The following is a 12,198-nucleotide window of genomic DNA, read 5'->3' as shown; positions in this document are numbered from 1 at the left end:
GCGGGCTAAGCCCGCCAACCCGCCATTAAACGGGGTGGGGAAGAAATTCAGAATTGCCTTACTAGGCGAAATGGGTGGACTTTTGGCTAGACAGACTAGCCTGTTTGCCACCTCTACGTGTGTCAAACTATTAATGAATTCCCTTCTCTCAATAATAAAAAAGAAAGGGAAAAAAAGAAAAGAAAAAAAAAAAAGCTTTAGACCAGTGCAGCCTAGAAACATCATGAGGTTGAAGCTACATAGAGCATTATAGCCAATACGGTTGAATTGCTCACAAATTCTAGTCCCCTAAGTTGAAGGGCACTTCACGTGATCAAACTATCTTGCAATATACCATAAAAAATGAATTAAAAAAAAATCAAAATTGATGCTGATTTAGTGATCATTTGTCATATGATTGTCAATTTATTTGATCTTTTCCTATCAAGAATAATATAAACTTCTAGAGTTAGTGTGTACAAGATCTTGAATATGAAAGTTGAAAGTGGAATTTTTCTTCTTCTGTCCCTTGAACAAAACATCAACTTGTACAAAAAATGTTGCACAAACAGGCCTATGGTCAGAAAACTTCAATTCTTTGCGTACGTAAGAGAGTTGCTGTATTCCACTTCCACGCCACAAGATTCTATCGCACCTGCATGTAAATCCTTCCTTGTTCAGATTAAAGATGAAAACATATCTCTTAAATTATTCAAACTAATTCTGATACATACCAAGCTGGAGTTCTCCTTTTGTTTCTTGAAACTTTCACATTCTCAAGATAGTAAGTATCTGAGTTGATGGGGTATTTATAAGTCGGCGCAAAGTAGATCTTCCCTTCTTTCCAACCCTTGAATACGCGACCTGCTTCCCTTTCCATCTTAAGCTATGATGAAAGGAGAAAAGTACATGACGAATAATCAAAACAACATCCACAAAAATTAATATACGATAATTTATTAAATGTTTTCACTCCAAGAACATAGTTACAAAAGGTAATGCTACGGTGAAGAGTGAAAAAAAAATAATAAAATAAAAATATCATATGCATCGCACGTTTCTCTTAAAATTTTAGTTATCATCTTTATTTTTCACACAACTTCATTCTTCACCAAAAAAAAATTCCAGTTACAAATCATCTCTTGGAGATCATTATTCAAACATGGATACTCAACAGCAATTGGATGAAGAATAAAGATTGTAGTTAATTTTTCAGAGAAGTGTGCATTACACATGATATCTTTATTTTTTTTCTACTGTAAAAAGTGCGATTTTCACTCTTTACTATAGTATTACCCTTCAAAATCATGCAATGGCAACATGTATGAAATTCAAATCAACACTGCACTGAAAATAATTATGGGAAATTACCTGATCCTTGTCAAAAAGGGATGGCCAGTCCCTCTTTTCCACAAGCCTTTTTGCATCATCATAGCTCAAAGAAATTCTGTAATTCAAGTCCCCAAACCATATGATTCGGCTGGAGATAAATTCTCATATAATCAGAATTTGAGGCATTATATATGTAAAATTACAGAAAGTAATGAAAAAATCGGCATTATAACTCAGAATGGTTCCAAATGAATGCATGCTCACTCGTGATCTAAAATTTTGTCAGGCATCCTGCTCTGTGGTGTCTTACAAATCCTTGGAAACTGAGTGTTCTTTAGTATCTCTATGACATCGAGATTTCTGCGAAGTTCATCGCCCTCTTTCTCTCCAGATGCTAAATGACTGCAGATAAAACAAATACTCGTCTGATAAAATGACATGCTAACCGATATACAACCCTGCAACCACAGAACAAACATGGTGATGTGAATAATACCTTCAACTCTTTCCCAATAGAGATAATGTCACTGAAAAAATTACCACTTTTTGTGAATATTTACTAAACAAATCAAGCATTTTGCGTCCATGCAAGTTTTTGTTATTCTCTGGGTAATTTTGGTACTTCGGTTAATAAATAAGAACCACAACAAAAATTACACTATAGCATACCTTGTTTCCGAGACAACCCATGATTCCGCGACTGGTGCAACATATTCTCAAATGGCCTACATACTGAACAAGCTCCTTTCGCATCCAAACACAAACGAAAATTCCAACCATTTGCTTACAAGCAACAAGACTGTATTTCATCTGACTTGTGGCCAAAACAGAAATAGGGATATTGTCATCATCTTCTTCAGTGGAAGAATCATCTGGCTTTAAATTCGGTTCTTGGCAGCGGAAACAGAAATCCTTAGAGGCCTTCCTTTCCATTTCAAGAACACAGTTACAACTTTTTAGCTTCCTTCCATTTAGCTTCTTGAAAGTCTTCTTAATCTTCTTTAAAGAAGGCTTTTGGAAAGACAAGGAACTACCAAATGATGCTGTGGATTTCAGTCCTTTGGAAGACAAATCATGAGATCCATTGAGTGATTGGTTGATTAAAGCAAGCCATTTTGCAGCCGGTTCATTATCCTCGAGGACTAGCACGTTTCCCGCATTCAATGGAACAATCTCTTGAAAGCTAAAAGGGTCGAGAAAGAAATTTGGATATTAATTTAAAAATATATGAATTTATATGTATTTTGTGGATTCGTCACTACATTTATCAGTTATATTGGAAAATACAGCAAAAATTGTAGTACTTTGTTTCAATACAACTGAACAAGAACCTCATAGTTTTGAACATTCAAAATGGCCTTTTTACTGTATTTAGTTATCCAACTTAAAAGCATATCATTGATTTGAAAACTTATTCCTGGATTAAAATAATTTGAATTTGATGTTAGATAGACCATACCCTAAGACATATATGTCGTGTTCATTTCGGACCTGGAGAAAATCACTCAAATCAAGGTTCCCATTGGGACATTGCCCTCCTACATTCCAAGTTGCTGCAAAAACTCTAAAGATTAAAAAGAGTCAAATGACCATGATCTAAACTTGGTATTTTATATTGTGACAGTAACAGACTGTCATAAAAAACTAAAACCAATAATGAATAGAAAATTTCACAAAAATACCTGAAATTATGAATTGCTTCAACAGAAGACATAGAAGACTCTGAGATGCAGTTTTCAATTGACGAATCAGGAATTGCATCTGCAAATAATTGCCAAGGGAGATATTGGTTTTAGAATGATGATACTATTGAAAAATTGATAAGTGCAAGGTCACCTTTTCTTTACATGTTCCTTCAGTAATAAGAAAATATAAATACAGTGAAAGTTAAAGGTAACAAAGATGTATAACTCATTCTTGCACATTAGCTTAAAGTCTAAACCTGAATATATTCTGATTTTTAGATCAAATCACAAGATGCTCCACACTCTCTTATACAGTTCTAATTAAATTAGATGTTGATTCAACCATAGATAGATCATCAATCTCTTTAACATTATTACAAGAAAAAAGTAAAACAAAAAATTCTCCCTGCCACAAAGCACGAAAGGCATATGCTTTTCTTAATCCCAGCCTATTATCGTTTTACTGTGAGAAGGAATTTTGATTCCCCGGATAAAAAGGAGAGAACTTATGAATGAGTAACATAGAAAATGAAAATGCATCTACCATTCTTGCTTCATCTAATACAGAATCTAAGACCCAACCCGGAATATATTCCAATATATCAAATAGCCTTGGATGTTCCACTCGACGAATTTTAAGTTTCTCTTAACAGTCGCTAAATCCAGCTCATCTCCTAACCTTTACACTTCAGATGATTATTTAACAAGAGATAGAAGAAGCAAGAAAAAAAAGAAAAAGATAAAAGGTTCCATTCTAAGGGAGACAATAACAAACAGAACAGTAGTTATTCTGATAACATTCTGTTCAACAGAAAATTAGTGCTTGCAAACACTCCAGGAGAGCAAATTGAATGTCGAATGGTATCTCCAAAATAAAAATTAACAATGTCTATGATGATCTCCCATGCCATATTGACAAAAAAAAAACAAAATAAATAAACAAACGATAAAGAAACATTTTTCTAGGTTTTCCATATCCATAGATACACAACTAAAACGTTTTATGCATCTATTTAGTAAAACCAAAAATGAAATTCCATGGAACTCACCAAGTGAATCAACCAAATCTCTTCCAGTTGTGCCTCCATTTCTCTCTTTCATCGTCAAAACTTTCCAAATAAACGACTGAAATCACATTCAGAAAAATATTTAGAACAGTAATATTCAAACCTATAGAAAATTAGGATTTTTTTTTTTTTTAAAAAAGAACAGTATGTGTAAAAAGAAGAAACCTGCTTTCTTCTCTGGTGAGTGCTTGGAATCTTGTCTGAAACTTCTTCTTGTATGTCCTCAAATTCATTGTCCATCTACAAATATTGTGCTGGAACAAATTGATACATGCACACAGAGAACACCTAAATTAACAAAGAATGAATTAAACAAAGATTTTAGTGCAAAACTATGTGACAGGTACTATTTAATTCCTCATCATGAAATAGCAGATACACAAAATGACATTCATATGAAGAAAGAATCCATAGCCTTCTAATGCAATGCACTTCCAGCCAGCATCAATAACAGAATAACAGAACTGAAGAAAATATAAATAAATAAAACCTTAATATAATTGTTGTTGTAGAACTGAAGAAGACTGTGTTGTGGTGTACAATTAAGCAACGGTTTTCCCAATTGGTTGTTCCGAAGAGTGAGAGAATTGAAGTTACCTAAACCCTATAAAAGTAATAATTGATGATGATTCTGAAAAGCAAAGAAGATGAGAGAGATATAAATGGGTGAACGTGGAAACGTGGGAGTTGGGTGTTTCTTGCTCAGGAAATTGGAACGAGATGTTCAGGGAAACACCCCAAAAAGGGGAAACAGTCAAACAGGAGAATAGAATATAAAACAGAATCTCATGTGTCCCTTCTTCATTTCACATATTCTTTTTCTACAAACGGAATATCTATAATATATTACAAAAAAAAAATTATTTATACATTAAAATAAATTACTAAAATCAGTTTTTATATATTTATGTATAAATATATAAAATAATAGGATTAATACTTTAGTCAATATTTTAGATTAATATTTAATTTTATATTATTAAAAATTATAATTTAAAATTTAAAATTTAATTTTTGATATTTAAATTAATTAGATATTAACAAAAAATAATAAATTTTGTTAATTATGTAAGATTATTCGTATATTATTTAGTATGGTTATTAATTTCTAATTTACTTAGTCACCAAAAAAAATTTTCTAATTTACTTGTAGTACTTTCATAACTGATGCAACTAATGCAAATAAAAGATGCAAAAAGAAAAATCAAACTTTCACACTTGACTATGAAAAAGTTATTTATTTATTTGGGTCACATTTATTACTTATAATTTATTTATTTGTATAAATTAAACTATTATTTTTAAAATTTACAATATTAGTAAATTTATATGAATTAATAAAACTAACTTTACAGTTATAAAGATGAATACATTATTATTTTATATTCGTAAAAATTTAGAGTGTATAAATTTATTATCAATAAAATTAATATTTGAATATTTTATTACTTAAAGGTTATTTTTTATAGATATAAAGCTGAATTTATTTATTTATTTGGTGACTTGATTTTATTTATTTATTTATTTATTAATAGAATTGTCTTTGAAAGGTAAAATTTGTTGTTTATTCGATTGTGTTGTAATATTTGAGGGGCGTTGTGGTTGAAGGAAAGTCTTTGATTCGTCCGTTTGTTTTTTGTTCTGTTCTGTGGGAAACCAAAAACTGTTGTTTTTCTCGTTAGAGAGGAATCAGAGGATATAGAAAAAAAAAGTAACATAAGGACTCTTAATTCTTTCAGTTTCTTTCAACGCTCCGAGAATTGTTTTTGGAGTTTGAACCGGCCGTGTCCTTTGTACTACTATTTGAGTGTTAAGGTAAAGGATTGAAGTTACTTTTGTGTTTGTACTTTGTAGTGTGTAGTTTAGAGAGAGAATAACTTGCTACTCCCCACGTGCGTTCATGAGATCAAAATGGTTTTGGTAATCGCGGCACAAAGTTGACGGTTTGTGCTTTGTTTCCCACGAGTGTGGCTCCAAAAACTAGTTATGCCTTGTGCTATGGGATGGAATTGGATTTACCCCTTTGAAAAAAATAAATAAATATATATAATTTATTTTTAATAGACGGTAAGTATAAAATAATTTTACAAATATATCTAATTATATAATTTTACATTAATAAAAATAATTAATTATTTTTATATTAATTATATGAATAAAAATTAAAAAAATAAATGTAATAATATATATGGTAAATTACATAGATAAATAGATCGAGAATCAATATTACACAGATCTCTTACACTGAATTATTACACTGAATTATGTTGCATGTTTGTCTCTTGTTTGTATTTCTACATAAATCGAATCAATTAATTTCGATTTACACTTTTTCAATATAAATTGAATCAATTGGATTCGATTTAGCAAATGCAGTACTAAATCGAAATAGCTAGATTCGATTTAGTATCATAGGCCTTTTCTCCATGCAACCCATAGTAATTCGAAATAACTGAATTCGATTTACAGCCCATAGTAAATCAAAACAATTGAAATCGATCGATATGAAAATTAGAGCCTAAGTAAATCGAATCAAGTAGATTCAAACTACACTTGAATCGAAACAACATAAATCAATTCTAATTGATTCGATTTACCATTCGTATACTCTATATAAGAGATTCGAATCAGCTTGCTTCAAATTACAGTCACAATATCCTCCTCCCCCAACAACTTACGCGAGAGAGAAAACTAAGGTCACAGCACGACAAGATTCAAAATTGTAGTCATGAAAGACGATCCGAATAGTATCTATCAATTGGATGGAGTTACCCATATTACTAATAGCATCAATGAGAAAGTTAGTAAACAAAATTGCTTTTCTTTAAACTAGATTAAAAATGTTAACAATATTAAGTCACTTAGAGTATTTGATTATAGTCATTAGTTAGATTAATGATTAGAAGTTTGTTAGAATTTTTAAAATAAAAAATTTAGTTAGAGAAGTAATTTAGAAGTTTGTTAGAACTTTTAAATATAAATGTTAAAATGAGTAGTGATTTGAAGTTTTGGTTAGAATTTATTTGAAGTTAGAAATGTTAGTAATAATAGTGATTTAGTATTGTTTCATATTTTATATTAAAGTTTTTTATTAGAATTATTTATGTTAGGTGAAATTAGATTTAGCGGGGATTTGATTTTTAAAAATAAGGTTAATAAGATTATAATTTTGGTTATTGGTATTTTTTCAAAAGGACATGCATAATTTAAAATTTGTTTAATGTATTTTTTGTTAATTATATAAAGTTTATCATTATGCAACCCACCCGATGTATTACTAGAGGGCAGCATGGTATGTCCCTGGACGACTGGATTGTACCGTACTTGTAGATGGTCGGGTTATGCCATCTTATAAGATTCAACGACCACTGGTTTAGGTTGGATGAGCTTCTAGTTAGTGCCTTCATGGAGAGATGGCGTCCAGAAACGCATACTTTTCATATGCCATTTGGAGAGTGCACGATTACGTTACAAGATGTAGTATACCAATTAGGCCTCCTGATTGATGGTGACTATGTTAGTAGATGTTTGACGGACTTTGAGAGGTATATCGAAGGCGGTCGATCTACAAGGACTTGGTTCGAGGAACTACTAGGTGTATTACCTCCTTCAGGCTGTATTGACAAGTTCATTGCGAATTGCACTTGGATCCAGGATACATTCAGTGAGCTTCCTCAAGAAGTAGACGAGGATACAGTGAGGAGGTATGTGAGGGCATACATCATGATGTTATTATCGACTCAGTTTTTTTGGGATAAGTCTGGTACAAGTCTTCACATCCGGTGGTTACCGTACATAGCTAGATTAGAGGATACAGGCAGATACATCTGGGGTACATCACTCTTGCATGGCTATATCGATGCAAGTGCTGTGTGGCTAACAGAAACGTTGTTAAGTTGGCTGGTCTATTGTAGCTCCTTCAGTCATGGATCTTCTGGCATTTTTTGAATTTCAGACGTGATGGATTTGACGTATTTCATTGGCCGTTGGCATCGAGGTACCTATGTTTCTTAAGCATGTTATATTGATTAAATTGTTCTCCGTACATTGCCGTTGTTGACCTAATATATTGGATGTCAGGTGCTCAGGATATCAGTCAACTCTGAGCGAGAAAGGGCCTAGAGTGGCGCATTAGAGGCTGAGGATAGACTTACTTTAGGTCATGGATGTGAGTGTTATTATAGTTTCGCTAATGTTAACTTATTACCATTATCATTATTTCTCTTTAACAGTTCACATGGATACTTTATAGCTAACAGAGGTTGTTCAGATAGTGCATCCTCAGATACTTAAGCCTCGACATACGATATTATGGAGGGCAATTACGACATTGATATATTTTACAGTGATAGAATGGCATCAGGAGAATATGGTGCTATTACAGATAGATGGAGTACAACATCGACCTCGTGCAGCACTCGACATAGATTTCTTGATGTCGAAGAATGACAGGGTGGTGATTATTGGTTTCCTAGTACATTAGAGTCTTGGCACCTCCATTGGACTCACAAGACCCAGCATGTACCTTAATCGAGACATTCGCATCAGCTCTGACCAAAGGAAAGATGAATGCAGATATAACATGATAGTCAAACATCATGTGATCACTAGAAATTTATGTGGCTAGACATGTATGAGGTCTATTATACCTTCTTAACTCCCAAATATCCTTTCGCTGGTGAAGAGTGATCTAAATCAACCAAGTGCAACCATTCCCAAATTTCTTACACTTTCCATGGTACTTGGTGTGATCTGCCTCCAACACTCTATATTCAACCCCTGCGATGGATGATATAAGTCTTCAAACTTAGGATGTATTCCTCTTTACTTTGAAACTATTGACCAACTTAAAACTCAGATGGACCTATTGTATCCTATGCATCTCTGTCCCTAAATCTGGACTCTAATATGGAAAACCTTGATGTGTCATGGCCTCCAAATGTAAAGTTAAAAAGTGTGGGGGATATTGCTGAGTTCCCGAACTCAATGCCCTACCCCGACCAACTGGACTATTCCTTACTATATCATCATCGTTGTTCTCATCTATTATGGTGGGCTCCACATCATCGTCATCCCGTAGTACATCCTCCACGGGATGGTTCTCTACCCTCCCTTGAAACCAGGACCATAACAGGAGCATCTGCCATTGCAATCACAAGCTCACCAAAAGATCGATTATCACCAATTTCTCCATCATTAACGCAGTTTAGGTCAACTACAAATGATAGAGATGCTACCAAAACTACTTCGGGTGCAATTAAAGGCACAGATGAAGAGGCAACAACAAGTATTGAACTAGAGGTTCCTGGCATTGCTACATATTGAGGAATCCAATTCGATCCTCCTATACTAGACACCACATCTCCAAGATTAGCCAATAGCTCATGAGTTCTGACCTCGGAAAATTGACGACAATAGTAAAACAAAACTTGTATATCTTCATCACTATCTATTACAAAGGAGTCATACTTCACACCATCTCGGATAGCAGAAATCATAATCCTATAAAATAATTTCCACCCGTTTCTTGCCATTAACTCCCAATTTTTGGATTATAGTATTTTGAAACTGAGCAAAATTGGTAGAAGGATTGATAAATACACTCAACGGATCCTTATCAGTAAATTTTATTCTCTATCGTGTTTTTTTCTCCATCATCCCTCTGTAATACACAAGAACTAAAAAACTATCATCACTAGCCATTGTAAGTGTCACTCTTATGACAAGCAAACTTTCTAGTTGTATTTATATAGGACATAGTCGTAGCTAAATTGAATTAAATAAATTCGGAATATTGATTTCAAAATACTGGCTAGTAATTTGAATAAATTAGATTCGATTTACCTTAAGACAACATTCTTAGTAAATCGAAACAACTAAGCTCGATTTACTACTAGCAACCTTTCTCTATAAATCGAAATCACTTGATTTGCGTGATTTCAGAAGCTTATGTATAGTAAATCGAATCTAGCTGTTTCGATTTACTATATATGAAGTTGGAGTCATACTAAATCGAATCCAATTGATTCGATTTATATGAAAAAGTATAAATCAAATTTAATTGATTTGATTTACATAGAAACACAAACGAGACAAACATGTAATACAATTTAGTTTCGGACATCTATTAATATTGGTTCTCAATCTATTTATCTATGTAATTTACCCTATATATATAACATCACTTTGATACGCGAAAGATTCTAATATTGACAAACTGGACCCTAATATTTTCTTTTAACAAAATGAATTTCAAATATACGTTATGTTTTATAAAAAGATCCAAATGTTAAGTCAACAATTAATTTATCCAGTCAATTGTTAAATTTTTATAAAATTACTAAATTACTCTCATTTTTTTTCTGAAATTACAAATATATTTTCATTTCCTCTCTCCTTTCTCCAATAATTTCGTTAGTTCTTCTCTATTATCATCAACGCTTCCACCTCTACCACGTCGTCACATCCACCATTATCCGACCGCATCTTTATCAATAATAACCACAACCCAAAAATCAATCATCACCTCAAAGCGACATTAACCCATGGAATTGCATCAGAGGGACTATCTTGTCTGACAAATAACCGTTAGGGTTCTACCACACGGTCCTGCCGGAGATGATGGTGCCTTGTAGCTTCGAATTGTAGAACATGAAGTAGAGGAAGTACATTCTTGTGGCATTGATGGTCATGGTTTGGGTCTCCATGGTAGTAACCTCATCGGTGCCTTAGAAGAAGGTCTTGATGCACCTCAAGAAATCCGGGTTGTGAATTCCGATGATGACCTTGCTAAAGTTGCAGAGGTGGCTGTTGCACAGCTCCTTGGTGCAGCAGATAAATTCCGATTTGAGGTGGGAGTCGCTGATGCGGAGGCAATCCTTTACTTTTAGGACAATGACTTCCACCAGGCTCGTGTTTTGTTGCATATCTTTGTGCTTCGTTGCAGAGAATTTGGGATGCGCGAAGACCATGCTCTCAAACTTTTTGAAGGATTGTGTAATAACTCAAAAAAACAAAAAACAAAAACAAAAACAAAATTGTGGGCCACTCTTCCTTTTCTTTTTCCGTAACTCTAATCACACACAAACACTCTCTCTCAACCTTCAGTCCCTCACTAGCCGTCACCCTCCCCAAACTCCCTTCCTCACTCACAACACACACACAAATCACATGAACAAAGAAGAGAAGAATGGAAGGAGAGCTGCGCTGCGAGGGAAAAGAGAGGACCGCCACTGCGTGTCCTACCACTGCCCTCCCCATTGAGCCGCCGAACCCGCCACACCTCGCTGCCAGTTGCCGCCGTCATCAACAACGATGGAGGAGAGAGAAAGAGGCAAACGCGAGGAGAGAGAGGGAAGCCTTTGTGTTGTTGTTGTCGTGTTGGAGGGCTGGCTGTCGGGGGAGCTATTGCGACGAGCTCACCGCCGCCGAAGGCCCGCCGCCGTCCGTGGAGATTCGTCGCCGTCTGGGTCGCTGCCGAAGGAACAGAGCTTGTACAAGGGGTTGCTGGAGTGGCTCGCCGCTGCTGCAAGCGCCACTGCACCTCTGGCTGCCAGGAAGTCGCATTGAGGTCGCCGTTCTTCTGCCACCGCCGCTGCCGGGATTTCTGGTCAATGGGTATGGCGCTGTTGTTGCCGGAGCCACCACCGGTGCTGCCGCTACTTGTTTCTCTTAAGTCTGAGTCGTTGTGGTTACTGAGAAAGTGATTTGGAGCTGAGTTTGTGGCTGCCGCAGTTTCAGGTTGAGAGGAAAGGTTTCGTCGACGCGTTTGGATTATAGTTTCAACAATCGAGAACTATAGCAAGCTCTATCTTGTCGCTACTCCGATCCAAATTCTACGCTCATTCGTTCCATTCTACTTCAATCCTCCTTACCTTGAATTTGGCACTCTGGGTTTGGTATCTTCAGTCCCTTGGGACTACGTTGTGAGTAGGCTTTATATTTATAATTGTTTGATTGTGCATCTATAATTATTTTGATATATATCTATTATGATCTTTGAATTATAGCTATATTTGCTTTGAATGATTTTAAATTTATTAAAATAATTAATTTATTAGAATTAAATAACTCATTTTTAGAAGTCTATACTTTTGGAACTATACATTAGACTATATATATATATATATATTTTA

The 12,198-nt window shown here is 34.5% G+C and overlaps 2 protein-coding genes across 5 annotated transcripts; one reads left to right on the top strand and one right to left on the bottom strand.

Moving 5' to 3' along the window:
* Positions 1-311: 311 nt before the first annotated feature.
* Positions 312-4,815, bottom strand: LOC107614082 (DNAse I-like superfamily protein). Of its 4 annotated transcripts, none has more exons than XM_016316314.3 (10): positions 4,554-4,815; positions 4,229-4,317; positions 4,046-4,121; positions 2,994-3,072; positions 2,771-2,864; positions 1,981-2,494; positions 1,576-1,769; positions 1,351-1,459; positions 714-865; positions 312-634 (listed from the first exon to the last, which is right to left on the bottom strand). In XM_016316314.3, the coding sequence occupies exons 3-10, from the start codon at positions 4,082-4,084 to the stop codon at positions 424-426; spliced, it is 1,392 nt and encodes a 463-aa protein (XP_016171800.1). In that variant the 5' UTR covers positions 4,085-4,121; positions 4,229-4,317; positions 4,554-4,815; the 3' UTR covers positions 312-423. The 4 variants fall into 4 exon arrangements, with proteins under 4 accessions (XP_016171800.1, XP_016171799.1, XP_016171798.1 ...); XM_016316313.3 differs by having other exon boundaries at positions 2,771-2,875; positions 4,229-4,351; positions 4,554-4,811; XM_016316312.3 differs by having other exon boundaries at positions 2,771-2,875; positions 4,554-4,810.
* Positions 4,816-11,252: 6,437 nt separating this feature from the next.
* LOC148549785 (uncharacterized) lies at positions 11,253-11,769 on the top strand. The gene is made up of 2 exons (XM_088496504.1): positions 11,253-11,488; positions 11,523-11,769. Exons 1-2 carry the CDS (start codon positions 11,253-11,255, stop codon positions 11,767-11,769), a joined length of 483 nt encoding a protein of 160 aa, XP_088352630.1.
* The last annotated feature ends 429 nt before the right edge of the window (positions 11,770-12,198 follow it).

This window comes from Arachis ipaensis, chromosome B8 (genome assembly GCF_059453495.1).
Source record: "Arachis ipaensis isolate K30076 ecotype BB chromosome B8, ASM5945349v1, whole genome shotgun sequence".
In the NCBI taxonomy this organism is placed as follows: domain Eukaryota; kingdom Viridiplantae; phylum Streptophyta; class Magnoliopsida; order Fabales; family Fabaceae; genus Arachis; species Arachis ipaensis.
This window is presented reverse-complemented; position numbering and strand designations above follow the sequence as displayed.

Coding starts and splice junctions, on each gene's coding strand:
- LOC107614082 (XM_016316313.3), bottom strand. CDS start 4,303: ATGGACAATGAATTTGAGGACATACAAGAAGAAGTTTCAGACAAGATT. Junction 4,122..4,228: donor CTCACCAGAGAAGAAAGCAG/GTTTCTTCTTTT, acceptor ATGTGATTTCAG/TCGTTTATTTGGAAAGTTTT. Junction 3,073..4,045: donor AGATTTGGTTGATTCACTTG/GTGAGTTCCATG, acceptor AATTATTTGCAG/ATGCAATTCCTGATTCGTCA.
- LOC148549785 (XM_088496504.1), top strand. CDS start 11,253: ATGGAAGGAGAGCTGCGCTGCGAGGGAAAAGAGAGGACCGCCACTGCG. Junction 11,489..11,522: donor TATTGCGACGAGCTCACCGC/CGCCGAAGGCCC, acceptor GTGGAGATTCGT/CGCCGTCTGGGTCGCTGCCG.